Genomic DNA, 26,913 nt, shown 5'->3' with positions numbered 1-26,913 from the left:
CATTTATGAATTAATGTGCTTCTCGTTTTTTTTTTCAATAAAATGTTATAAAAAAAAAATAAAATCAGTTGTAATCAAGTGTACATATCTTTATACCATATTTTGCAGGTTTTGATGGTATATACTGCCTAAAAGGGCAACGGCCTCTAAATGGCATGGGTCTCACAGACCCGGACACCATACAAGGGTTAAATGAAAACTCCACACAAACAGCAATTTCAAGAATATTTACATATCATTAGATTCAAACTGCTATGAAACACCCACATCATACATGAGCTCTGTAAAACCAAAATTTACTTCACTTGAATTATTTTATGACAAAAAGATCCATTTATGCACGGGTTCATAGCTGAGCAATAATTAAACTGATTTTTACCTAACAAACTTAGATGAGAAACAGGTTTTTCTACATCCCCTCATCAGGTTTTTGACATCTGCTGCAGTGATCTCTCTCCACAAAACATCTGCGTATCTGCATCAGTTCTCTTCAAATGTTTTTAGTCAAGTTGAAGGTTTGTTTCTCTCACCTCTGCCACACATTTAAACAAAAACAACATGTATTCAATAGTCTTAGAAACCCAATATAGACAGAACTGAAGCATGAATGCAGGTTAACTTTGTAAATGATAATCAAAGACAAAGTAATTTGAAATATTTCTGGAGACTAAATTAAAAAACAGACACCCAAAGAAAAAAAAAAACAATTGAACAATCTGATTTCTGATTGCATAAAAATTATTCTTCTATTACTTTTATGCAGTGGATTTCATCATCTTCTGCTCTTCAATGGGCTCCTGTAAAGTCAGAAAACATACCAGGAGAAACACTTTTAGAATAATACAATGTAGTCACTCAGTTTTTATTTCATACTTTAGATTTGGATCATTTTTCAATAATCAAACAGTCAGAAAATGTTCTCTAAATCTTCTGAATTTCAAACATCAAGAAAGAAAAAAAATTAAAAATCTGCCTGCATTTTATTCTTTTACCGTTTCTCTTGTCAGATCTACTCATTTTTTAACCACTAATCTGATTGTTGGTCATTAAATAACGAACAATCATTAAATAAAACAAACTGCATCCTATTTTATAAATTAGTTCATTGTTAGTTAATCTACAAAACCTTACTCCAATTCTATCTAAAAAAAAAAAAAAATTCAGAGTGATACACTATATTGCCAAAAGTATTCGGTCATTTCTCTTCGCATGCATGTGAACTGGAGTGACATCCCATTCTTAATCCAAAGAGTTTAATATGACATCAGCCATCCCTTTACAACAGTAACACATTCATGGCTTTTCTGGTGAGGCTTTCCACAAGGTTTAGGAGAGTGTTTATGGTATGCACATCCTCATACATGCACATATGAGGTCAGACACTGATGTTGGATGATAAGGCCTGCCTCACAGGCATTTTGTCCAAAACATGTTGGTATACTGAAATATTAAGAGTTCCTTTTACTATGTGCCTCAGCATCTGCTCACCTGGCTCTGTGATTTTATGTGGCCTCCCACTTTGTGGCTGAGTTGCTGATATTCCAAATCATTTCCACTTTGCTATAGTACCACTAACAGCTGACTGGAATATTTAGTAGTGAGGAAATTTCGAATGGAGTTGTTGAACAGGTGGCATCCTATTACAGTACCACACTGGGATTCACTGAGCTCATGAGAGTGACCCATTCTTTCCCTAACGTTTGTTGAATCTGTCTTCATGGTGCTTGATTTTATACACCTGTGGCCATGGAAGTGAATGGAACACCTGAATTTAATGATGTGGACGAGCAAGTGAATACTTTTGGCAACATAGGGTAGTTTAGTTTTCTGTGCTGTTTTGATGTGATGATGAACTCACTTTCTTTGTGTTTGAACCTTCAGATGATGATGATGAAGTGTCAGAAGCTAAAAATAAAACAGAAAGAATATTAGTGATTTCTGTCATGTTTCTGTTAATGAAAGAAAACAGTTAAATATTTTACTTCTAATATTTAAAATACTTACTGTTTGCACGTTTAAATCCTGAAAACAGACAACAGTAATACAGTTATTTTATTAGAACTTATTGAAGGGCACCAATCAAACAATTTATAAATAATTGCAATCCAAACCATTAATATTTACACTTTATCGACCTTTTTTGTGTCAGAATTACTGGTCATGAAACATATAAAGTTATTAGAGTATTAACATCAAAACATTGGAAAATTTTAAGTAAATGAGCCTTGTGAAGTTTGAAATCATCTTTTATTCCTCACCATTGTTTCCCTTCTTGAAGTATATGAAGACTCCAATAGTGATGCAGAGGACTAGTCCTCCAACAACACCACCAACAACACCACCAATAGGAAACCCTGAAGAACCTGAAACCAAAACATTTACGCACTTAACTCACTGTTGAACCAATGGATAATTTGATTATGTTTATTATTCATTTGAGTATTTAAGAAGATCACAGGAAATAAACTAGATATTCACCTTCATTGGTCTTGATCACTGCTTTGTCCAATTTGGTGACGACATCGTTGTTCACACCAGAGAGCTGAAACACACAGTCATACCTGCTCCAGTCTTCAGATGCAATGGCTGAAAAATCCATGTCAGCACTGATTTGGAAGGTCCCATCATTGTTGGGAAGGATCTCTCCTTTGACCACACCTTCATGAAGCTCCTCTCCATTTTTCCTCCAGATCATCTCGGCTCTGTTAGGATAGAAACCTGTAGCGTGGCAGCTGACTGGAGAGGAGGGAGTCTTCTGGAGGAGAGACACTGAAGGAGGAACTGGGGAATAAAATTAAAGTTTACTGTTTCTGTATCACTCCTAACAGCGTACTAACTTACTATTTCTGTTTGATGTAATTTAGTTTAAATACCTTAGACACACAAATTAATGTACATACCATTTAAGACATAAGTAAGTAAGAGGGTAGAGCAATAGACAAAAGAACAAACATATAAAAGGAGACGTGAATGTATTGAGAAACAAGTTATAAACGGACTGATTCTTATATCAGCACTTTTCTCCTCATGATCACCCAAAATGCTTTATACAACATGCCTCATTCACCCATTCACAAACACTCATAGAAGCACTTTTTTCTTCACCTAAGCCCTTTGTATCTAACAATTACACTCCAATGAACACGTTGGAGAGCAGCTTGGGGTTAGCATCTTGCCCAAGGACACTTTGGCATGCAGACTAGAGCAGCCAGAGATCGAACCACCAACCTTCTAATCAGTAGATGACTTGCTCTACCTGTTTTGCTACAGCCACGCAAAAGGGTGCAGTAAAGGTTTTGGAAAAGAAAGTGAAATGAACAAGAAAATGGGACTAGCAAAAGTAAAAAAAAAAAAAAAAAAAAAATCACATAAATTGTGAAAAAGAGGTGATAAATATCTAAGAGTGAGAGAGGGAAATTAAGTGATCAAGGGAGGAGATGAGAGAAAAATAAATAATAAACAATACTATACTAAATAATAAATAAAACTGTAAAATGAGACACTGTTGTGTTCAATTTAAAGCTTAAATTACATTATGCTTTTTACAACTAAATGTATGTAGTGAAGAAGGAAATGCAGATGGCTGGTGTGACAGAGTATAAGGTGAGATCAGGAAAGATAGTCTGACGTGGCTACAGCTAAAGGGAGCAGCTAAAACAAAAAGGAGTTTATTACAACCAAATGTGGTCAAGTGATCTTACCTGTCCTCATCAATGAGCTCTTCCCAAACTTCACATATTTCTTTAGCCATTCAGGACAAATCCTAGTGCAATACTCCTTCTTCTGTGCAACATAAGCTTTGTTATTGTCCCACTTGTGTTTGGTGATAAGAGCTTGTGGTGTTGGAGCGATAAATGTATCAGTCTTCAGGTCAAATGCCACAAAGTCTTCTCCATCATAACCAAACTGATTGAACGCATTCACCTCATCTGTCTCATCATCCCATTCACAGCCATACATCTTCTGCCAAATGTGAACACCTGAGAGAAAGACACAAAGACTGCATTTAACTAGGGTGAGATTCATCACAGTCTCATATTAACACAGATTGGCTATACAAAGGCTAAACAAAGATCTCTGTTTACAGCCAACAATGTGGATTTTACAGAGACAGAGAATGATGGGGAAAAGAATAACACACATAATTTAATTAACTGATTCACTGCACACAGTTGGAGCAACTTCCTGTGAGCTACAAGAACAGACAAATTAATTAAGATGGAGTCTTGGCCAGCAGACAAATCCTGATCCTGAATTTATGCTGTTATGTTCCAGACACCTCGGAAGTGGGATGTCAGAACTCAGGAGTGACATCACTCCCAAGCTAGTGCATTACAGAAAAAGTGAGGAAAAACAGGATAATTTTTGCTTCTTAGCAAGGTAGAAGGGCAATATGGCCAAAAATATTTATCACGATATATATTAGAAAATTTGAGATAACTGACAATATAATTGACGCAAGACAAAATACTTTACAACTCCACAACTTTACTAGTGCAAAAAACCCCCATCAATGTATTTTCACTTAAACAAGCAGCTGTTTTTTTATGTGCATTAAAGTTATATAAAAATTTAACAGTGCAAATGCAAATTCCTTGCTGACAGTTTAACCAAAAGGCATTTCCAGTGGAAATGGGCTGACATATCCTGAGCATAACCATGTATAATATCCACAGAACTTAAAAAGAGGTTATACACACACAATACGGTAATATTATGTTGAAGCACCGTACGTATTACTCCGCGAGGTCCTGCCTACGGCAGCCGTAATGCTCCAACAATCCATCAAGCGGTTCGGCTTCGTAGCTTAGCAAAGTCGTATTAAGACTAGTGCCGTTAGCGTTAATCTCGTTAAAATGACATTAACGCCATAACCGCGTTAACGCTGCAAATCTCCGTTAGTGAGTTAATGCGCATCACCCCGTGCGTGGGGCTGGACGGCGCTAACGCGTTGACGCCGTGCAGCGCCAGGTTTTTCGGCCCGCTTGCGTGTTGTACCAAAAATTGTACTTTGGTGCTTTATTTATCTGTGGTTACACTGACTTATTATTTCAACACCAGGTCTCTGTGTGTTTATTATGGCACAACACCACTATGGTAATGTGAGGTAAACCTAATCTCATCTGTAGTTTTCCTAATTTAAGACTACACATAACAATTCATTATGTGATTATGTAAAAAACACTTTTTGATTAATTAACTTTTTAGTTGTGAAATCTAAAAAAAAAAGATAATAGAAACCCCCCCCCACTAAAGTGTTTGTTTGACTGTTTTGATCATGGATGAATAAACAGTGACAAGTACAGCTATAGCACTTTAAAAAAAATTAAATTAATTAAATCTTTTTGGATTTTGGACTGTTGGTCAAAAGCTGTGATGAGAGCAGACAGTCTACAGGTGAGGATGACACAAGGACTCGTTCCTGCTTTTATAACATCGCTGCTCTCAAAGCCACGAGAAATGCATCTCGTTCATCATCACATATTTTCTTTGTTTGAACATACGAGCCACACAGGCCAAAATTTGCCACTTTTTCAACCCCTCTGGTAAAGAAATGATGTAAAAATCGCTGTTTAATAAATCAAGACGCCCTAAAAATCAATGAAAACCACATCAGTACTCCTCCTTATGAGCGGCGAAAAAAATTACAGATTGTTTCAGTCATTGAACGCAACTTTGTAGGTCACGCACTGCGTAACATTTCAGCGAGGAGGAAAACAGCGTTTTTGACCTGAACAAAAGCAGAATGCTCTTTGTGAAACGAGCAGAGAAAAGTTGATTCTGTTCATCTGGACGAAACGTTTCAGTGGGAGAAAGATTTCATCACTCATCTAAATGACTTCTTCAGTCTCAGTTGACTGCAGGTTTCCCCAACTTTGAAACAGGACTGATGCTAACACCACTGACTAACAACAGGCTGTGAGGTCAGTGTCGTGATCATAAATACACAAACAGTCACGATCATTGATCAGTGGCCATGAGTAACATTTATAGAGAGATGAGGAACGGCCTCACAGCCCATTTTTAATCATTGGTGTCAATAAATCAAATGGGTAAACTTAAGCAGTCACTTCACATCAAAGTGAGTCTGGGATGAGTTGGTGTCTGAGCTGCTTCTTGATTGAAGTTTAACTAAAGTGGATGAGAAACATGAGGCCCTGCATAGTGCGCTGGGTAAAGCGAGCTCAGTGACTGACCAGGAGCGCTGTTTTTTCCTCAGCTCTTAAACGTTGCGCACACCAGTGGTACAATGCAGCGTCCAGTGACCCCAAAATTTTTTAGTTTTTTTCGCCGCTCATATGAAGGCTTTCAAACACCACCCGTTGGCGCTAAATACGGTGTTCTGCCGGGGTTTTAGCCAAACTTTACTGCGTCCTGATTTATTAAATGGCAATTTTTACATCATTTCTTAACCAGACGAATTGGAAAAGTGGCGAATTTCGGCCTAGACGATACCACAGGGCCTGCTGTGATCATGTAATTATGTCTGTACTGTGGATGATTTTGGAGATGAGCGTCAGTATTTTTAATTCAGTTCGTCTCATTTATTTTGTACGAGGGAAAGTTGATTAAAGTCTTTTTACTTGAGGATTTAGTTGCTGTGAGTTTTGTGGGTTAAAGTGAGGAAACATGTCGATTTGAGCCTTAGATGCACAAGTGGGGTCAAAAATGACCCCAAGCAGTTCCTATGGAATCTTCTATGCATCTTTCATTCTTAGCAACTCTGACTGTCCCACTTACACATCTGATCTCAGCAGTCTCACCACCCAGGTTTTTACAATGTAACATACATGTCAGTATTATCTACATTTATGAACTTAGTTTTCATTGACAGATTATAAAGTGTGATCAAATGTGTGAAATGTATGATTAGATTAGCCTACTTTGCTGATAGCTAACAGCTTTGCATTTATGTAGGTAACACAGTATTGTGTTAGCTAACAGTAGCTAACAGTATTGTTGGCTAACACACACACACACACACACACACTTTGTACCTGACCTAGCTAACGCAAAAGTAGGCTAATGTTATATTAGGTAGTTTTTTTTATATGATTTAGTTTTCTGTATATTTCAAACATTGTCCTTTCTAATGTTTTTTTTTTAATTTATCTAAAGTAACATGGCTGCTAGGAGGCCAGCTAGGATCCCTGTGGACCCTGCCCTACAGATGATCCAGGAATGATGGGATGAAGAGCCCATCGGCATTGACTCACAATCTGACATCTCAGATGTAGAGGACCCAGACTGTTGACCCCCACTGAACAAAGCCAGTCAGACACAGAGGAGTCCTCTGAAGAGGAAATGGATATTGTGTCCAACAGAATGAGCCGCAATGGCTCTTACTGGGCAGAGTTACCTCCCAGCCAGGCTAAAACACCAAGCCACAATATTCTGAATAGTCAGCCAGGGCCTGCACCTGGGTTTAGTACCGTCTCCCCAATAGATGCATGGAAACTCCTCATGTCTGATAATATAATAGAAGAGCTGCTGACATGCACAAACATGGAAGGATGAAGAGTAGCCACAGACAGGGGAAAAGAATGGAAAAATGTAACCAAACATGAGCTTGTGGCCTTCATTGGACTGACCATTCATGGAAGTGAGAAAAACTGGGATGTACCAGTTATACAATGAATGTATCATCTTAACCAAACTGAGAGAAATGTCGTTAGTTTATTGCAAAAATGCATTGATTATGTGGAAGAGTGGGGTAGTGATACAAAAACTGCAATTTGTTAAAATGAATGAAAAAATAAAAGTGCAAATGGCCTCACAAACATGTTTGATGAGGAACACCTGGAATATGAAAATATTACAACTCTTTGTTTTAAAGATTTTGAAGAATAAAAACCGAGTTTATTACACAAATGCGTTGATTTTATTTGTGGACGAGTGCAGGTGTTTGTAGGCTGTGTGTCCAAGACGACACAAAACAGCACATTTTTACAGCTTTTACACAAACTTAAGAGCGTTGTGATTATTTCTGAGAAAACGTTGGACTCAAAGTGATTCTTGCTTATAGTCATTTTCCAGCTCGCTGTCATGTGGTCGTGACATCACTCATTACGTCACCTGGTTGGGCGGCGCTCCCAGGAGTGCAGCGCTAGAGGCGAGCTTATCAAAAACTATAAAATGGAGGAAGATGAAGCTGACAGCTGTTTTGATGCTCCGCCCACACACCTTACAGCTCACGCTTTGGAGCCAGTGAGGAGGAGAGAGAGTGACCACAGGAAACAGCTGAGAGGATCAACAGGTGGAGCGAGCAGGTGAGGAGAGGGCGAGCGACACCACCTGACGCAGCGCAGAGAGTAAATCACAGCACAGCTGACGACACCACTCTGATTTATAAACATGAAGATGGAGTCTGAGCTGCTGCTGGTGCAGTGAACAGTGTCTCCATATTCCAGCTTTTATTAATAATAATTAATTAGTGCTTGTAGTGATCAGAGAGGTGGAGTGGAGGACGGGTGGAGGCATAAAAACAACAGAAGAAAAGATGGATGTGCACCAACCAGAGCCTGTATAAGGATTTTAACCATGTGATGTTTTATTACGTCACACGGTTAAAATCCTCCAATGGGAGCTGTTTGATGACCTCATCAGCCTCTCACGCTGTGCGGCTCACACCGATCACGTGATCGATCCCTCGGAGAGCTCGTTCTGGCTCTGCAGCGGGCGGAGGAGTTATTTTATTCTGTGCATCAACATTTTACAGCTGCGCTTATTTTACTTTTAAGTTCTATTTTTAAATTCTACTGTTACCATGAAGTTTGAGTGTTTTTCATGATTTTTTCTGCTGCTGTCGTCTTATTGTGGAGTTTTTAGAGGCTCACACACTAAAATCTGTTTTTATTTTGAAGTTTTCCACATCAGTTCTGTCAATAAAACACTTTGATTTGGGTTTGATTTGTTTAAAAAAGGCCGTTTAAAAAAAGATTGATTGACGTGTGCAGCGGATGAAAATCTTATGCAGGGCTCGCAAAATCGCTAGCCCCGGGACGTCGGGCTAGCGATATTTCCAGTCGGGCTACCAAAATCTATCTCAGCCCTGCCCGTCGGGCTATCATAGGAAGTAAAAATATATGTCAATGCCTTTGCTTTCTTTCGCAAATGTAGCTGAGTAATTATGTCATTGGCATCGATGAGCCTCTGTCAACATGTGCCATATTGAAATCGCGTTTGAATTTGCGCTTGTTTTTTACCTTCAGTTTCACTTTGCGATCGCACAAACTGTGTATAGAGAGTGGCAGTACAGATTGGTGAGTTATGATTAATTGCGCACCAATTCCTCTGCAATCCTGTTATCATTTGTAGCAGCGACAGGTAATAAACCAGTCCTCATCAAAGAACAGTGCTCTTTAATGAATGCAGCACATAACTTTACATCGTAGAGGTAACAGGGAGACACATCGAGTTATCAGTTAGCCGTCTTAACTATATTCTAACTCTACAATTTCCCGACTGCACTTTCCTCTTATTTCACGACACCACCCTCTAGTGGTGCAATATGGTATAGTCAGACAGGACACAACATCACTCACTAGCTTACTCTTCTAACGTGGCAAGTGAAATCTCCCGCAGCAAGCTTAAACGTGCTAGAGGTTGACTGCGCAGAGAATTAAAAAAAAAAAAAAAAAAAAAAAAAAATCGCTGGCATGTGTAAAAGCAGATGGATTTACTCAGGTATTTTGGTTCTGCTGAGCCAAAAAAGACAGGTCAGGATGAAGAAGGGACAGGCAAAGAAAGGCCTACCACAAAGTGGAAAAGTTACGACAAATCAGACTACGAGGCAAAAAGAAAGCGCAGTTTTTTGGTTTCATGGACAAAAGAATTTCTGTGGCTGGAATATGACAAGGTAAATAACATGATGTTCTGCGGGGTGTGTCGTGAGTTTCCCTCTATTTCTGAGTCGACAAGCGCCTTTGTTACTGGGACCAGTAATTTTAGGAAAGACCCAATCAGAACTCATGAGAAATCTCTGCATCACAAGAAATGCATTGGTGCTCAGTCTGCAGCATCTGTCCCAGAACAAACACCAATTGCAAAAACCATACTAAAAATAAACCAAGCACAACAAGAAGTCCTGAAAAAGCTGTTTAGAACTGCGTACTACGTTGCAAAGAGTGAACTACCACTGGCAAAATTTAGCAGTCTTTGCAAACTTCAGAAAGCAAATGGGCTAGATCTTGGTTCCACTTACCTCAATGACCATGCTTGCAGAGAGTTTATTGGAGCAATAGCACAAACTTCAAGAGACCAGATTGAAAAGGAAATTCAAGAAAGCAGGTTCTTATCCATTCTTGCAGATGGCAGTACAGACAGTGGTATAATAGAACAGGAGTTGGTTCACGTCAGGTATGTGAGGGATAATGGTGACATATCCACATACATGATCAAATGTCAGCCAGTCAAGAGTGCAAATGCTGCAGGTATTTTAGAGGCTATTGATGAAGCAGTGAACACCATGGGTATCAGAGAAGACACATGGAAAAAGAAAGTAGTGTGTGCAAATTTTGATGGTGCTGCAGTGATGATGGGTGAAAAAACAGGAGTAGCTGGGAGACTGAAACAGAGGATACCCCACATCATAACAATCCACTGTGTGGTACACAAACTAGAGCTAGCCGTGCTGGATAGCATGAAAGGCTGTGAGTACCTGGTGAAATTTGAAGATACACTGAAAACCATCTTTAAGATGTACTACTATTCCCCAAAGAAGCGAAGAGAGCTGACAGAAATAAGTGAACTGCTAAATGAGAAGATGGCACATTTCAGTGGCCCGAAGAGCACACTGTGGCTTCCAAGCCGGCTGAGATGTCTAAAGGCTGTGGAAAAAAATTACACTCCCACTGTTGTTCATATGGAGAACATGGCAGAAGGAAGTGATGTCAAAGCCGAGGATGCAGCCAAGGCTAAGGGGGTGGTGCAGGAGATGAAGACTGAGAAATTTGTTCGCTTCCTGCATTTCATGTTGGACTACAGTACCATCTTATCCAAGTGCTGTACTGATTTTCAGCATGATAACCTAAACATCACACGAACAAATCAGTTAGTTGAGAGCACCACATCACGCTTACTCAGCCTGAAAACAAAACCAGGAGAATATCAGAAAACCTTGGACACAAAGTTCACAGCGAACCAGGATGGTAGCATTTGCTACTGTGGAACTCAGCTAACAAAAAGTCAGCAACCTGCTAGAAGAGGTGAGGGAACAGACAAAGACACCTTTGGTGCAGAGATCCAGAAGATTATTGACAACACAGTCAAGTACATGGACAACAGATTTAAAAATCTCCATGAAAAGCCTCTCTCTTGTTTCAAGGTTTTTGACCCTTCCACTCTTCCCTACCCCAGAGAAGAACTAGCAAATTATGGGGATGAAGAGGTGGATTATCTTGTCACACATTTGCCTGTTTGCTAGATGCAGAAGAGAAAGAAAATTCCACAAGAATGGATGGATCTAAAAGTGTGGCTTGCAGAACGCCGGGAAGTCGCAAAAGTAGATTGCTTGTACAGAGATCTCCTCTCTGAGAATCCAGAACACCTCTCTCATATCTTGTTGCTGGTGAAATTAATGCTGACACTTAGTCCATCAACAGCCATCTGTGAGAGAGGATTTTCTTGCATGAACCAAGTGAAGACAACACATCGTACCTGCATGCAACTCTCCATTAATGGGGAAACCCTGACAAGTCGATTCGTTTCTGGATGTTTTCTGGAAAAGGTTCAAGACACCTGGATCATAAAACCCCGACAAGAACAAAGAGCAGTGAAATGGAGGGCAATGCACAGGAGGAGAAAGCTGATGAAGGAGATGCTATGCCCTCAACGTCGAGTGGCATTTTCTCATCCGTGACTTCAGTGGAAATTTCAGATTCAGGATCTGACAGACTAATTCATGTTCTACACAGTTCTAACAAGTTCACAGAAATTTCTGTTTAATTAGAACCAGATATTTGAGTTGATTGTAATGTTTATACAGTTGTTGTATTTGGGTTTTAACAATTTTTTGATTGATATTTTGATTCCTTTACAATATTATACAATAAAAATAATCTTTTTTATTCGGGCTACTTAAATTTATTTTGGGCTACCAAAAACTAAAAGCCCGAAGGGCTACCAGGGATTTTGAAATTTTGCGAGCCCTGTTATGGAACAGCTTATTTCCTTTTTCCTGTTTTAGAAATCGTGTCGCAAAGCTGCTGTGGAAATGTTTCATAGTGACGGTGTCGTCTCAGTGAGCGGTGACGTCACACCAGATGGTGGGAAAAATAAAGCACGGGTGTGAGCGGCGGAGGAGGCGACCGCTTCTTCTGCGGAGATGCTGATGGATGTGAGGATTCCCGCTTGTGCTAAGCTAACAAACGCAGTTGTGGTCGTGGCGTGACGCGCGTGTAGTGACCTGTTACCTGGTAAACTGGGTGGGCGTGCTTGGGGAAAAGAAAGACTTCACTCCGAGATAACCGGGGCTTAAATTTGACCTTAATGTTGTGTAAAATAGTGCCGATCGCAGCTCGTGCACAACTGTTCTGCAGCTGATTGCAAAGCTCAGTCATCTAATTACAGCATGCAGACGTTTCTTTGCTAACAGGCTGGGTGGGACGATCTGTACGTCAAGGAGGAAGAATCAAACTCAGAGGGGGGGGAAGCATCAGTGCTCAGCTCGTTGTTCTGACTCAACCTCTCTCTGCTCCTCTCAGTCCTCGTTTATAAAGAGCTCCCAGCATCACAGCTAACAGCTGGATGAGGGTGATCATAAAGAGACAAGAAACTGACAATTTTATGAGAGTGATTTAAAAAAGTTATGTTAAGGGTTAATTTTTTTATAATAGTCTTAAAAATGCCACCTAAATAATCTGAATACTTTCAGCCAGTTTCTGGGAAAATTAAAGCATTTTAAGACCTTCATTTCATTGATGATAATTTCAGCCTGCAGGAACTGTTAAAGTGAACGTGTCTGTTAATAAAAACTTAATCAAATGTGGGACTAAAAATCATTCAACATATATTGAAACTGAGATTTACGTTCATTTTAAAATGAGACAAAATGAGTGTGAAATGAAGAGAAATGTGATTTTCCCGTCAGATTGTCTGTTGGTTTGTGTTTCCTATTGTTGGTCTTTGTGCTTCTTGCCATGACTGTTTTATTGTTATCAGTCATTAGATATTTATAATATGTATTTAATTTGCCGAAATCCGGGTTTAGACTGAAACAATAATTTGCGCCATGATTTTGACTCTGGGACACTTTGGTGTTTTTCAGCGCTGTGACCAGATCAAGTTTTTCCTCTAAAAACATTCACATTGATGATATTATTGGATGTGTAGCACAGAGATCTGTGAGTGCCGCTGATGCTGTGGTGAGAGCAGACAGTCTACAGATGAGGAAGATATGAGGCCTTTTTTTATAACGTCGCTGCTCTCAAAGCCACGAGAAACGCCTCAGTGCATCATCAGATATTTTCTTTATGTCAACATATAGAGTTACGAGCCACACAGGCCAAAATTGCCACTTTTCCAACCCCTCTGGTAAAGAATGATGTAAAAATCGCTGTTTAATAAATCAGGACGCCCTAATAATCAACGAAAACCACACCAGGACTCCTCCTTATGAGCGGTGAAAAAAAAGACGGGTTTTTTCGGTCATTGAACGCCACGCGGCTGCGCAACATTTCAGCGTGGAGGAAAACAGCGTTTTAGACCCGAACAAACGCAGAACGGTCTTTGTGAAACAAACAGAGACGTCCAAAAAAGTTGATGCTGTTCATCTGGACGTCGCGTTTTCAGTGGGAGAAACGTTTCATCGCTCATCTAAATGACTTCTTCAGCCTCAGCTGACTGCAGGTTTCCCCAACGTTGAAACAGGACATCTGCATAATGACTGATGCTAACACCACCGACTAACAACGGGCCGTGAGGTCAGTGTCTGATTATAAACACGCAAACTGTCACGATCATTGATCAGCGGCCCTGAGTAACATGTACAGAGAGTTGAGGAACGGCCTCACAGCCCGTTGTTAGTCAGTGCTGCTGGTGATCAAATAGGCAAATTTAAGCGATCACTTTACCGGACTGAGGGATGAGTTGGTGTCTGCGCTCCTTCTTCTTTGATTGGAGTTTAACTACAGCGGATGAGAAACACGAGGAGGCCCCGCATAGTTTAGGAAAACGCCTCACAGCTGTCACTGAGCGCCGGGTAAAGCAGCTCAGTGACCGAGCGAGAGCGCTGTTTTTCCCTCAGCTCTTAAATGTTGCGCACACCCGTGATGTGTAATGCAGCGTTCAATGACCCCCTCAAAAATGGCGGTTTTTTTGCTGCTCATATGAAGGCTTTCAAACACCACACGTTGGCGCTAAATACGGTTTCCTGGCGGGGTTTTCGCCAACCTTTACTGCGTCCTGATTTATTAAATGGCGATTTTTACATCATTTCTTAACCAGACGAAGTGGAAAAGTGGCGAATGTTGGCCTGGACGATACCACAGGGCTGCTGTGATCATGTAATTATGTCTGTACTGTGGATGATTTTGGAGATGAGCGTCAGTATTTTTAATTCAGTTCGTCTCATTTATTTTGTACGACTGAAAGTTGATTAAAGTTTTTATACTTGAGGATTTAGTCGCTGTGAGTTTTTTGGGTCAAAGTGAGGAAACATGTCGAGTTAAAGAGGACGTGAAACAGCACATTTTACAGCTTTGACACAAAATTAAGAGCGTTGTGATTTATTCTGAGAGAAACGTTGGATTCAAAGTGATTCTTGTTTATAGTCATTTTCCTGCTCGCTGATTTGTGGTCGTTACAGCACTCATTACGTCACCAGGTCGGCTGGTTGGGCAGCGCTCCCAGGAGAGGTGAGCTCATCAAACACTATAAAATGGCGGAAGAGGTGAGCTCATCAAACACTATAAAATGGCGGAAGATGAAGCTGACAGCTGTTTTGATGCCCCGCCCACACACCTTACAGCTCACGCTTTGGAGCCAGTGAGGAGGAGAGAGAGTGACCACAGGAAACAGCTGAGAGGATCAACAGGTGGAGCGAGCAGGTGAGGAGAGGGCGAGCGACACCACCTGACACGTGCGTGAACGCTGCAGGGAGACGGCGAGCGAGTCGAGCTGCTGTCAGGAAGCTGCTGTGGATCCAGCAGGTGCTGACGGTCTGACATCTGAACGTCACAAAGTCGTCTCTAACCAGTCGTCTGCTTTTCTTTCTGAAGTCTGAAGGTTAGAAAACGAGCAGCTGCCACCACCATGACTCAGAGGTTAACTACACCGACTCAACCTGACAAAGATCATTTACTGATCAACAGTTAGCGTCCAGTTTGTTTCTTATTGTAGCTGCAGAACAAAGATGATGCTGGACTCAGTTATTGATGAAACACAATCAGGCTTCAGGCAAAAAGACACAAAAATCAGTGTCAGACTAGATAATCTGGATTATCCAGAGATGATGAACAGTAACGATTCCTCCTGTTTTCAGACTTCTACAAAGCTTCTGATACACAGAGCGTCGTTTCATCTTTCAATCTTTGAACTAATTTAGTTTCAGTAATTATTTCTCTGCTTCAGTCAAAACTCTTCACACAAACAGTAACAGCTGTAATAAACTGATGGTGCTACATCCACAGATTTAACCTGCATGGAGGAAGAAGACGAGGCTGCTCCGCCTCTCTGCACCTCCTCCTGTTAGTGTTTTATCAGACGTGTAAAATCAGGTGATGTAAAAGGATCTCGGTCACTGGCAGAGAGTTAATCACAGCGAGCTGACGACACCGCTCTGATTTAGACAAATGAAGGTGGAGTCTGAGCTGCTGCAGTGAACAGTTTCTCCAAAGCTTCCAGATTTTACCTGAATATTAATAAACGTGAACTCATCACAGATGCTCCAAATCTGACCTTTGGAACATCTCGATGAAAAAACAGCTTCCATGTGTTTAAGAATATGAATCACTGAGGATCAAATGAATGAATCAAAGTTTGATCCTATAGAAAGAGTTAAAAACAGATTCGTCTCTTTCACTGAGAGGAAGAGTTTTGACTACAGCAGGAGTCTCTGGTGTCCCTGAGGCAGCGTTGGCTCGACGCCTCCATAATAAACAAAGACACTGACAGGCTGCTCTTCAGCTTCATGAGGACAAACAGAAGACGTCACATTAGAAAAACAGTTCTTATGAACTCGATGTAAACGGTGGGCTGAATGTTTCAGATTTCCACACTTTAAACAGCACATTTAAGATAAACTGGCTCAAACAGCTGATCAAAGCCCGCCTCCATCCTGAGCGCCGCACCTGTTCATTTCCTCTCTGAGTCGCTGCATCGAGTTTTTCTCGTGTGTAACTTTGGATAAAATCCCCGTGAACACGTCGGCCTCTCATTGCCAGGCTTCCTCGTCACAGACTCTCATCTACAAACACAGTTTGAGCCTCACAGTTATTTTATATGGAACAAGGATATTTGTCCAAGAGGAAATCTGTTTGTCTGAATGTTGGTTTGATAATATGATGATGTTGGTAAATCAGCTGCTCCACACAGACGCTGAGCTGCTCTCTGTGAAGAACTCCAGTTAAACATCATCTGTGGCTCCAGGAGATGATGTCACAGCGTTTGGTGCTATTTAAATATCAGCAACAGTTCAGACTCAACATCTGTCCTGTTGTCTCCATCACACACTCCCACTGGGAAAACTGGTTTGTTCTGGTGGCTCTAAAAATAACAACAAATCTATTGGATCTTTATTCCAGAGAAACACGAGCACGTCACCAGATGCAGTTTGTGTTTGGAGCCGTTTGGTGGATGAAACCTGCGGCGACCTGATGAGCATCTGATTACCAACAAAGTTCAAGAAGTTTCTTTAAACTCGTTGATAGAATTGATGTGAAAACGAGCTCAAAGCTGGATTGAAGCAGGCGCTGATGTGAGCTGTAGTTTCTGGAAGAGTCGCCCAGAATCTGTCGCATGCGTTTTGGTTTTTGCACTTTTGTTCAGAACTTTTAGTCGAATCTGTGAAGCTTCTGTTGCAGAAAATCTTCTAAAGGTTTTGTTTTATTTTGGAAAGATGTTTTATTTGCTCTTCAAACTGAGCGTGAACAAACTAACAGCAGCAGCAGAGATACAATGGACCTGGTTGTTTTATGGGCAAAGTTTCACGTCCATCACAGCGGTATACTGGGATCACAGCGAGCATACTGGGATCGCAGCCAGTACTGGCTGCGATCCCAGTATGCTCGCTGTGATCCCAGTATACTCACTGGGATCAAAGCGAAATACACTGGGAGACGTCCCTCCTTTCTTTGTGCGCTCATGAATTCAGGCCGAACGTTCGATCAGTTAAAGACTCGAAGGATCCTGAAGCTGTTCAAACTCTGCTGTTTGTGACAAATAAACATGTTCAACAGAATCTGTTTGATTGTTTCTTTCTCAGCGTTTCTTCATTTAAATAAATGTTTTTAGACGTTTAATAACTGACATCAAACATGTTTGTTTCCCTGTTTGTGTTTATTCATTTTCAAAAATATATTTTGTTTTGCACTAAAACAAGAAGCTGCTGTGGATCAGCTGCTCGGGGTCTTCCTGTGTGACCGCCTGTTATCAGCTGCTTTGCTGTGAGAGGGGCGTGTCGGAGGAGCGACCAATCAGCAGCGGGCGCTCTGACGTCTGCTGACGACAGCTTAACGTCAGCGTCTGAAAGCGGACAGAGCGACGTTTGAAACGTGAATCAAACCGAGATTTAAGACGAGCCGCTGATTTTAAGCTGAGCTCCACGTCCACGGCTGCTCCACTGATGACCGTTCAAACCGCGCCTGCTCCTGATTGGCTGATAAGACGTGAGGTCACAGCCAGGAATATATTCAGAGTCAGAAAGCAGACTTTGTTTCACTGACGTCGTCTTCGGCTCGTTGGTGACGTGAGTTTAGACTCGGGTTACGTCACAGATGATGACGAGCGCGTCTGTGCTCGCTCTGCTCAGGTGAGCCACTCAGGCAGGTGTCAGGCTCCTCCCCCTCTTATGTCCCCACGTCTCTCTATCCCTGTCGCGCATGTCTGCAATCACTTCCTGTCGGGAGCTTCTAGAAATACACTAAGAGTGTAAGTGGAGCCTTTGACGCCATGTTTGTTCACATCCACGCTCTCTCCTCTTTAACAGGAAGCTCCACAGACTCGACTCCCGGTGGCGCTCCGTCCTCGTGGCCTCGAGCCGCTGTGGTTCTGCTCGTGTTATAATAACAGTAACATAATAATAAAAGTTTAACAGAAACAAGCAGCGCGGTTATTCTCGGCGCAGCGTTTTGCTCTGGCTGCGAGCGCAGGCCGTGAGAATCACGCCGACGTTCAAACTTCATTTTCCAGCTTTTATTAATAATAATTAATTAGTGCTTGTAGTGATCAGAGAGGTGGAGTGGAGGACGGGTGGAGGCTTAGAAACAACAGAAGAAAAGATGGATGTGCACCAACCAGAGCCTGGATAAGGATTTTAACCATGTGATGTTTTATTATGTCACACGGTTAAAATCCTCCAATGGGAGCTGTTTGATGACCTCATCAGCCTCTCACGCTGTGCGACTCACACCGATCACGTGATCGATCCCTCGGAGAGCTCGTTTACGGCTCTGCAGCGAGGCGGGAGGAGTTATTTTATTCTGTGCATCAACATTTTACAGCTGCGCTGATTTTACTTTAAATTCTATTTTTAAATTCTACTGTTACCATGAAGTTTGAGTGTTTTTCATGTTTTTTTTCTGTTGCTGTCATCTTATTGTGGAGTTTTTAGAGGCTCACACACTAAAATCTGTTTTTATTTTTGAAGTTTTTCACATCAGTTCTGTCAATAAAACACTTTGATTTGGGTTTGATTTGTTTAAAAAAGGTCGTTTAAAAAAAGGTTGATTGACATGTGTAGTGGATGAAAATCTTATGGAACAGCTTATTTCCTGTTTCCTGTTTTAGAAATTGTGTCGCAAAGCTGCTGTAAAATGTTTCATAGTGACGGCGTCGTCTCAGTGAGCGGTGTCGTCACACCAGATGGCGGGAAAAATAAAGCACGGGTGTGAGCGGACCGCTTCTTCTGCAGTGATGCTGATGGATGTGAGGATTCCTGCTCGCGCTAAGCTAACACGCAGTTGTGGTCGTGGCGTGACGCGCGTGTAGTGACCTGTTACCTGGTAAACTGGGTGGGCGTGCTTGGGGAAAAGAAAGACTTAAATTTGACCTCAATGTTGTGTAAAATAGTGCCGATCGCAGCTCATGCACATCTGTTCTGCAGCTGATTGCAAAGCTCAGTCATCTAATTACAGCTGCAGATGTTTCTTTGCTAACAGGCTGGGTGGGACGATCTGTACGTCCAGGAGGAAGAATCAAACTCAGAGGGCGAAACATCGGTGCTCAGCTCGTTGTTCTGACTCAAACTCTCTCTGCTCCTCTCAGTCCTCGTTTATAAAGAGCTCCCAGCATCACAGCTAACAGCTGGATCCTCCTGTTCAGTTTCCTTGTTTTCCATTAAGTTGCTTAAGTCTCCAGTTAGCTGACATAAACTGATGCAGCACTGCTCACAGCAACCAGCCAACCAGCAGTGACGTCACACTCTGTGCTCAGACAAGATGGCGCCGCACGCGCTCTAAAAACTTTAAACTTTATTTTTTAATCCAGTTTCACAGACAGTTTTAAACCTGTGACAGTTTTTTGAAAGTAGGCGTCCATGTTGTAAGTTATGTTTAATTCATGTTGCTGCTGTGAAGAAGCTGCTAATGAAGATTACACCTTTATGCTATGAGGTTAGCGCCCCCTGTGTGTCTGTCCAGGTAACTACATCTTATAATGGATGAATGAGGGTGATCACAAAGAGACATGAAACTGTGAATTTTATGAGACCAATTAAAAAAAGTATGTTAAGGGTTATTATTTTTGTAAACCAGTCTTAAAATGCCACCTAAATAATCTGAATACTTTCAGCCAGTTTATGGCAAATTTAAAGCATTTTAAGACCTTAATTTCATTTATTATAATTTCAGGTTTTTAAGTATCTGAAGGAACTGTTAAAGTTAAATTGTCTGTTAATAAAAACTTAAAGAAACGTGGGACCAAAAAATATTCAACATAAACTGAAACTCAGATTTACTGTCATGTAAAAATGAGACAAAAATCAGTGTGAAATCTTCCTGTTGGTCTTTGATGTTTTACTGTTATAAGTCATTAAATATTTGTAATATTTATTTAATTTGCTGAAATCTGATTGAGGCTGAAAGAATAATTCACACCATGATTTTGACTCTGGGACACTTTGGTGTTTTTCAGCGCTGTGACCAGATCAAAGTTTTCTTCTAAAAACATTAAAACATTCACATTGATGATATCATTGAATGTGCAGCACAGAGACCTGTGAGCGCTGCTGATGCTGTGATGAGAGCAGACAGTCTGCAGGTGAGGACGACACGAGGACTCGCTCCTGCTTTTATAACATCGCTGCTTTCAAAGCCACGAGAAACGGCGCTTTCACATCAGAACTGGGACGCGCTACGCTCTGCTTGTACGGCATCGTTTTGATGCCGCTCGACGTGTACTAGATGCACCTGCTCCTTGTCATTTTAAAACATACATCTCTCTGACTTTATATCATCTACGGGAGTCTGTGTTGTATTATGTTCAAATGTTTAATAAAACATGTATCGCTCATTCATAAAGAAGAAAGCTTTGTAACTATCCCGACTAGTGACGAGTGCGTCGTTTCCACAATGCTTCTCCCCGAGGTCCGCAGAGCCGTTGATAAGCCACAGCGTTGCTCGGCGCAAATAATAGACACTAATGGGTTTCAGAGCGCTGCGCTGCGCGTCCTATGTGAGAGGGCTTAAACGCCACAGAGCATCGTCAGTTATTTTTTTCACATGAACATGGAGAGTTACATTACATCTAGGCCAAAATTCACCGCTTTTCCAGCCAGTCTGGTTAAGAAATTATGTAAAAATCACAGTTTATTAGATCAGGATGCTGTAAAAGTCTGTGAAAAGCCCATCAGAAGGCTGCATTTTATAACAGCGATGTGCTTTTAAACACCTCTTAATGAGATGTTTAAAAAAAAAAGGGGAAAAAAAGATGGCTTTCTTCGGTCATTGATGGCTTTGTAGGTCACTCGGTTGTGCAACGTTTATGAGCAGCGGAAAAAAGCGTTCTTGGCCTGAGCTCGCTTTTCTCAGAGCTCTGTGAGAGCTGAGAGTGTTTACAGGGCCTCCCGGTGGTTTATCCTTTACTTAATTTAAACTCCAATCAAAGCAGAAGTGCAGACCCCAAATAATCTCAGATTCACTTTGATCCAAAGTGACTGCCTTAAGTTCACTTTCTTTTATCGATCCTGTAGCAATCTTTGGCACAATCTTTACTTGAATACAAATCCCACTATGCATTTCTGATGATTTTTCAACCTAATACATCAAACAAAAGACAGAATTCTCTTTCTGAAACAAGTGGGGACCTGCGAAGAAGTTGAATCTGTTCATCTGGACGTAGCATTTTGTGGGAGAAACGTTTCGTCACTCATCCAAGTGACTTCTTCAGTCTCAGCTGACTGCAGGTTTCTCCAATCTTATAAACAGTACATTTGCATAATGACTGAGTAACAATGGGCTGTGAGGTCAGATTCATGATCATAAATCTGTCATGATGATTGACCAATGACATGAGAACCATTCGGAGAGTTGGGGAACGGCCTCACAGCCCATTGTTAGTCAGTGGTGCTGGTGTCAATAGATAAAATAGACAAACTTATGTAATCAGAAAGCCTCAAAGTGAAACGGTGTCTCCTCTCCTTCTTTGATTGTAGTTTAAACCACCGGGAGGCCCTGAAAACGCTCTCAGCTGTCACAGAGATCAGTGAGCGGCCAAGAACGCTGTTTTTTCTGTTGTTCGTAAACGTTGCGCAGCCTCAAGTGGAGTTGACTGAAAAAAATCAGTCGTTTTTATTCGCCGCTCATAAGGACGTTTTCTGTCGGGGTTTTTGTTGAGTTTTACAGCGACCTGATTTAAAAACGCCACCTTAAATAATCAACCTTCAGCCACTTTATGGAAAATTTAAGACATTTTAACGCTTTAATTTCCCCATTATATTTTCAGGCTGTTGTCTATTAGTAAAAAATTAAATAAATCTGGGACCAAAAATATTCAACATAAACTGAAAGTCAAAGTTAATGTCATTTAAAAATTAGACAAAAATCAGTGTGAAATTTTTTTTTAAAAATCTGATTTTCATGTCAGATCTCAGCTTGTATCGTCTGTGTGTTAGTTTGTGTTTCTTATTTTTGGTCTAATTCTCACTAAACTCTTGTGCTATTAGACTCAAACTCAACGTTAAATATTTATTTATTTTCACAGAGTAACTTTCATGTATTTATGATATATTTATGGAACCTCTGCTAATGAAAGATAATCTTGAGAACATTTCCTCATGATAACGGGCTGAATGTTTGCTCCATTTCACAATGTTTGATGCATTTAGTTCAATATATTTAGTTATTAATGAGGATCTTTGCTGGTTTACAAAATCATCTCAGAAAACTGTGAATTTCCACATAAATAACTTAAATATAAGTGACAGTGATCTTCAGCACATTAAAGTGTCAGGACTGTTACTCTCACACAAATGTTCATTAAGATGATTCATAAAGAGGCCTTGGACAGTGAGCAAGTCGTTGAGCTGTTTCTACTTTCAGCATGATACAAATTCAACCCTGTTTGATTCTACTTTTTTACATTTTTGTATGAACTATAACATCAGTATGTGTTTAATGGAATCTGGAAAATATTATCTGAGTCAGATGTTATCAAAACTCTGATGTCCCAGCACATTTAACATCTATTCTGGATGATAAATGGTGTCTGACATATTTTCTTTTTTATAATTTATTACAACGTGTGATTATTTGTGAGGGACGTCTGAACTGAGACATGGAGCTATTTCCTCTGAGCTACAGGAACAGACAAACACACTAAGATGGATCCTGAGCAGCAAACTGAGATCCTGATCCTGGGTTTAAGTTTCCATCCTCTGAAACTCTGCAGCTGTTTTCAGTCCAACAAAATCCTCTAACTGTGGGAAACTACACACTAAACTGTCCTGAGGTTTTTCTAGAAGCTTCCACTGAAGGAGAGTTTCAGTCCAGGATTGTTTTTATATAAAGTCAAATGTTAGTTCACAATAATTCTAAAACAAATACATCTCAGACTGATTATTTAATCCTGATGATTTTCTGGAGATTATTTTCTGATTAATCAATTAATTGAGAAATTGAAGCAAAAAAACTCATCAAGGTTTCAGAGACAAAACATCCTAAATATAAACAGAAAACTGCAAACTGCTGGTGACCTTCTACAGATCCACCATTGAGAGCCCGCTGACCTATGCAGTGACAGTGTGGCATGCCAGCTGCACAGAGGCAGACAGGAAGAGACTGCAGAGGGTGGTAAACACAGCACAAAAAATCATCGGCTGCCCCCTGCCCTCCTTCTACAACTCTTGTTGTCTCAGCAGGGCCAGAAACATTTTAAAGGACACTACCCACCCCGGCTACCATCTTTTTAACCTACTACCCTCTGGCAGGCGCTTCAGATCCATACGGGCCAAAACAAACAGACTCAGGGATGCTTCTCCCCCAAAGCTATCACCATACTCAAACTCAAACTTGCACAAAAAGTAATCTGCACTGAAATATGATCAGTTCTCTTCCTGTCTGTCTCTGTCATCCAGTACTGTACTGTGCATTTATATTTATATATTTATATTAAGTGTATAGTTAAATTATTGTATAGTTTTTATAATGTGCTAAAGCACATGTGCTCTTTTATAGAGCTGTTTCTAATCTTGTTATACTATGTATAATGACAATAAAGGCTTTCATTTCAGTTCAGTTCAAATATCATGAATTTATTTTTATTATTTGATTATTTTGATCAACTAGTCAGTTAACTGGCAAATTATATCAGTTCATACAAACATGATCCTTAAAGCTGTTTCAATTAAGTTAAATCTTTACAGACTGTAGCTCTACATTCATCATGAATTATAATGTTAATTGAAAACAAAACACACTGAAAACATTAACAGCAAGTAAAAAAAATGAAACATGAACTAACCTCCAGTTTGGTTGAAGCGCTCCTTTGCAACTTGAATGTTGGCTTTGAACACCTGCTGGACACCCACAGCTTTCCCAGCATTCCTCTCCCAGTACTGTGGATCTACTACACCGTTCACCCAGTCCTGTTTGGGCACCATTTTCTCCGTGTGGCTGTCATAGTATTCAACCTGAACTTCATCAACCATCCCAACAATCACAAACTCTGGGAAGTTTGGGACTTGAGAGGACGCAGTGTAGAAATACTTCATAGAGTGGGTCACTGTAAGAAACAGTTAATGTTCTGAGATCTCAGGAACACAGATTTATAAATCACATTATTTTTTTTTTAAATAACACAATAAGAAAAGCTTTAAGGACATCTAAATTCTATTTAATTTTATTTATATGACGCCAAATCACAACAAAAGTCACATCACTGAGCTGTTACTGAATCAACATCAGAAAAACAATGAACTTAAATCCGGGCATAATTCGTTAGTTACATCATGTGTGCGCAAGTATTCACATCCATAACGCTGGTGAATAATACTGAATACAGTCTAAAGCAGCAGTCTTTTACCTTTTAATGAACTCCATCAAATTATATGTGGCTCTACATATACAGTATATACTGAACAAATAATTAAACTCTTAACTTTTAACAGATACTTTGTGTTAAACACACTTTAGTGAACTTTAATTATCAGCTGTTGTGCGAAAATGTTTTTAATTCCTCATGAAAATTAAAATAGTTCTCCGTTTTTAAAGAACAGTGTTGATTATTGTCACCAGATTATCAACGAGCCTCTTCGCTGATCTTTTATTTGTTGGACTGATTGGAAACACAGCAGAGTCACAACCTTTAAAAATGCGTCATGAACGATTTAAAGACGGAAATCATCAAATAGTTTTGGACAGAAATCGCCTTGTTTTAATCTTTGCCTTATTTATTTATTTTATTAGCTAAACGTAATTTTTAATCTAAACTTTAATGTTCATTATTAGGGATAGAAGAGAGAAACAGACGATTTAATTGCATGTATAAAATGATCGATTGTTTCTTAACATTGAAATTATCTACAAGGATCTATTATAACTAAATGTTTAGCGTACAGGAACTCTCTGGAGAACAAACAGTCTGTCCATTTGTATTTCAAATTACATAAATCTGACATATAAAAAACACAAAAACATTCAAATCAAACTGACCTGCCGCTGCTCCCTGAATTCCCAACAGAAGAAAGAAGATGGAGGCCTTCATTGTGACCATAAACATCCAAACCTTTAACACACTTCGTGTATTCGCTTGTCTAGAAAAAGCGCCTCTGTGCTTCCAGCTCAAGTATCAAAGCAAAAATAGGAGAAAACGAGGAGAACCAGGAGGTACGTCACCACTGGGCTCCATCTGAGCCAATAAGAATTTACTCTGCCAGTAAACGTCACTTAAATCTGGGGTAAACGCACCCTTTAGGGTTATCAACGAAACTGAAAGTAAAATATCGTCATATGAACCATGAATGATTTAGAGAAGGGTTAGTTTCATCTGGTCTTTATTTTTTTGATGTTATGACAGGCGTAGTTTATGTTATGCTGGGTAGACATTGTTTAATCTATTATTATTATTATTATTAGTAGTAGTAGTAGTAGTATTATAATAAATCTGGGTTCACTCTTTAGCTGTTTGGTACAGATTGCCCCTGGAGTCTGTGAGGTTACGGTTTCTTTAAAGGCACAAAACACATTTTCAATTGTTTTTTGTGCGACTGATGAAGAACACATACCAAATGTGATTTCACCGAGTTGCACTGAATGGTTGTGGTGTGGGCTCCCTCCAGTGGATAAAACATCGTTAAGAGAAACTAAAGAAGCTGCTTGACTTTCCTAGTGTTGGTTAGCTTACTTCATTTCACCCTATAACCCAATGTGACATTTATCAGTATCACATCTAATAACCGCATCATTAAAAGTAGTAAAATGTAACAGAAAATGCTTTCAGATATCTAATTAATCATGCACAAAATCAAAAAATTATTTATCTAAGCACAATATTGATCCTTTTTCTTTTGGGGCTGGCATGATTTTCAGTTTTAAAGTGGTGGGACCCATATACTTATATATTTGGGTATAAATAAAAATGAAAGTCTGAGTTTTCTTGTTTGTTTGTGTGTCAGACTTTAAGGATGTTGATATATACCTTCCAAATAAAGTTAATGGTTTGGCCATTGTGTGGTAAAAATCAAGAACAGTTGTAGACACATTTTATATATATATATATATATATATATAAATTATTTTATTTATTTATAACCTTTCTTTAATTATAGTATACACCTTGAAGTTATTTATAAACTCAGCTGAACATTAAGACTTTGACACCACATTAAAAAACGGACAAAGAAGAGGTGACCCATCTACCAAAGGCCTTCTGGAAGTACATAGGTTCAACTGTGTCCCAGACTATTTTCTCCATGTCTTCATTCTTATCCTAGTTTCCTCTCACTTTCTACACTTTCCTATCAAATTAACAAAAAAAAAAAAAATGCCCGAAATAAAGCCTCACACAACACAGTGAACCGTGAAACAGATGAACTACAGCAAAACAAGATAACACTGGGTACAACTACTAACAACCCAGAACATGAAACTGATATGTTTACATTTCATGCAGGTCTAACCTGGTAACAGCAAATGCTGTTGTAATAGCTCCATTTTTTCGTTTACCATTGTCTTGCTGAAATAAACAGTCTTCAAAAATATCACTTCAGGATGAGACTATATGTTGCTATAACATCTGTATATACCTTTCAGTACTGACAGT

The 26,913-nt window shown here is 39.9% G+C and overlaps 2 protein-coding genes across 3 annotated transcripts in view; one reads left to right on the top strand and one right to left on the bottom strand.

Moving 5' to 3' along the window:
• LOC120436748 overlaps window positions 1-7,853 on the top strand; it is a 34,231-nt gene extending 26,378 nt beyond the window's left edge. Inside the window, exon 3 of the transcript XR_005610577.1 lies at window positions 7,120-7,853. The gene's annotated coding sequence lies outside the window, so the exon portion shown is untranslated. The remainder of the gene's footprint in view (window positions 1-7,119) is intronic.
• LOC116323895 (major histocompatibility complex class I-related gene protein-like) lies at window positions 90-25,457 on the bottom strand. 2 transcript variants are annotated; one of them, XM_039607620.1, is made up of 9 exons: window positions 25,305-25,457; window positions 24,115-24,375; window positions 3,702-3,980; window positions 2,479-2,781; window positions 2,259-2,363; window positions 2,005-2,022; window positions 1,859-1,905; window positions 754-797; window positions 90-532 (listed from the first exon to the last, which is right to left on the bottom strand). In XM_039607620.1, exons 1-8 carry the CDS (start codon window positions 25,369-25,371, stop codon window positions 756-758), a joined length of 1,122 nt encoding a protein of 373 aa, XP_039463554.1. In that variant the 5' UTR covers window positions 25,372-25,457; the 3' UTR covers window positions 90-532; window positions 754-755. The 2 variants fall into 2 exon arrangements, with proteins under 2 accessions (XP_039463554.1, XP_031600229.1); XM_031744369.2 differs by having other exon boundaries at window positions 90-797.
• Between the last annotated feature and the right edge of the window lie 1,456 nt (window positions 25,458-26,913).

Source organism: Oreochromis aureus, unplaced genomic scaffold (assembly GCF_013358895.1).
Source record: "Oreochromis aureus strain Israel breed Guangdong unplaced genomic scaffold, ZZ_aureus HiC_scaffold_105, whole genome shotgun sequence".
Classification (NCBI taxonomy): domain Eukaryota; kingdom Metazoa; phylum Chordata; class Actinopteri; order Cichliformes; family Cichlidae; genus Oreochromis; species Oreochromis aureus.
This window is presented reverse-complemented; position numbering and strand designations above follow the sequence as displayed.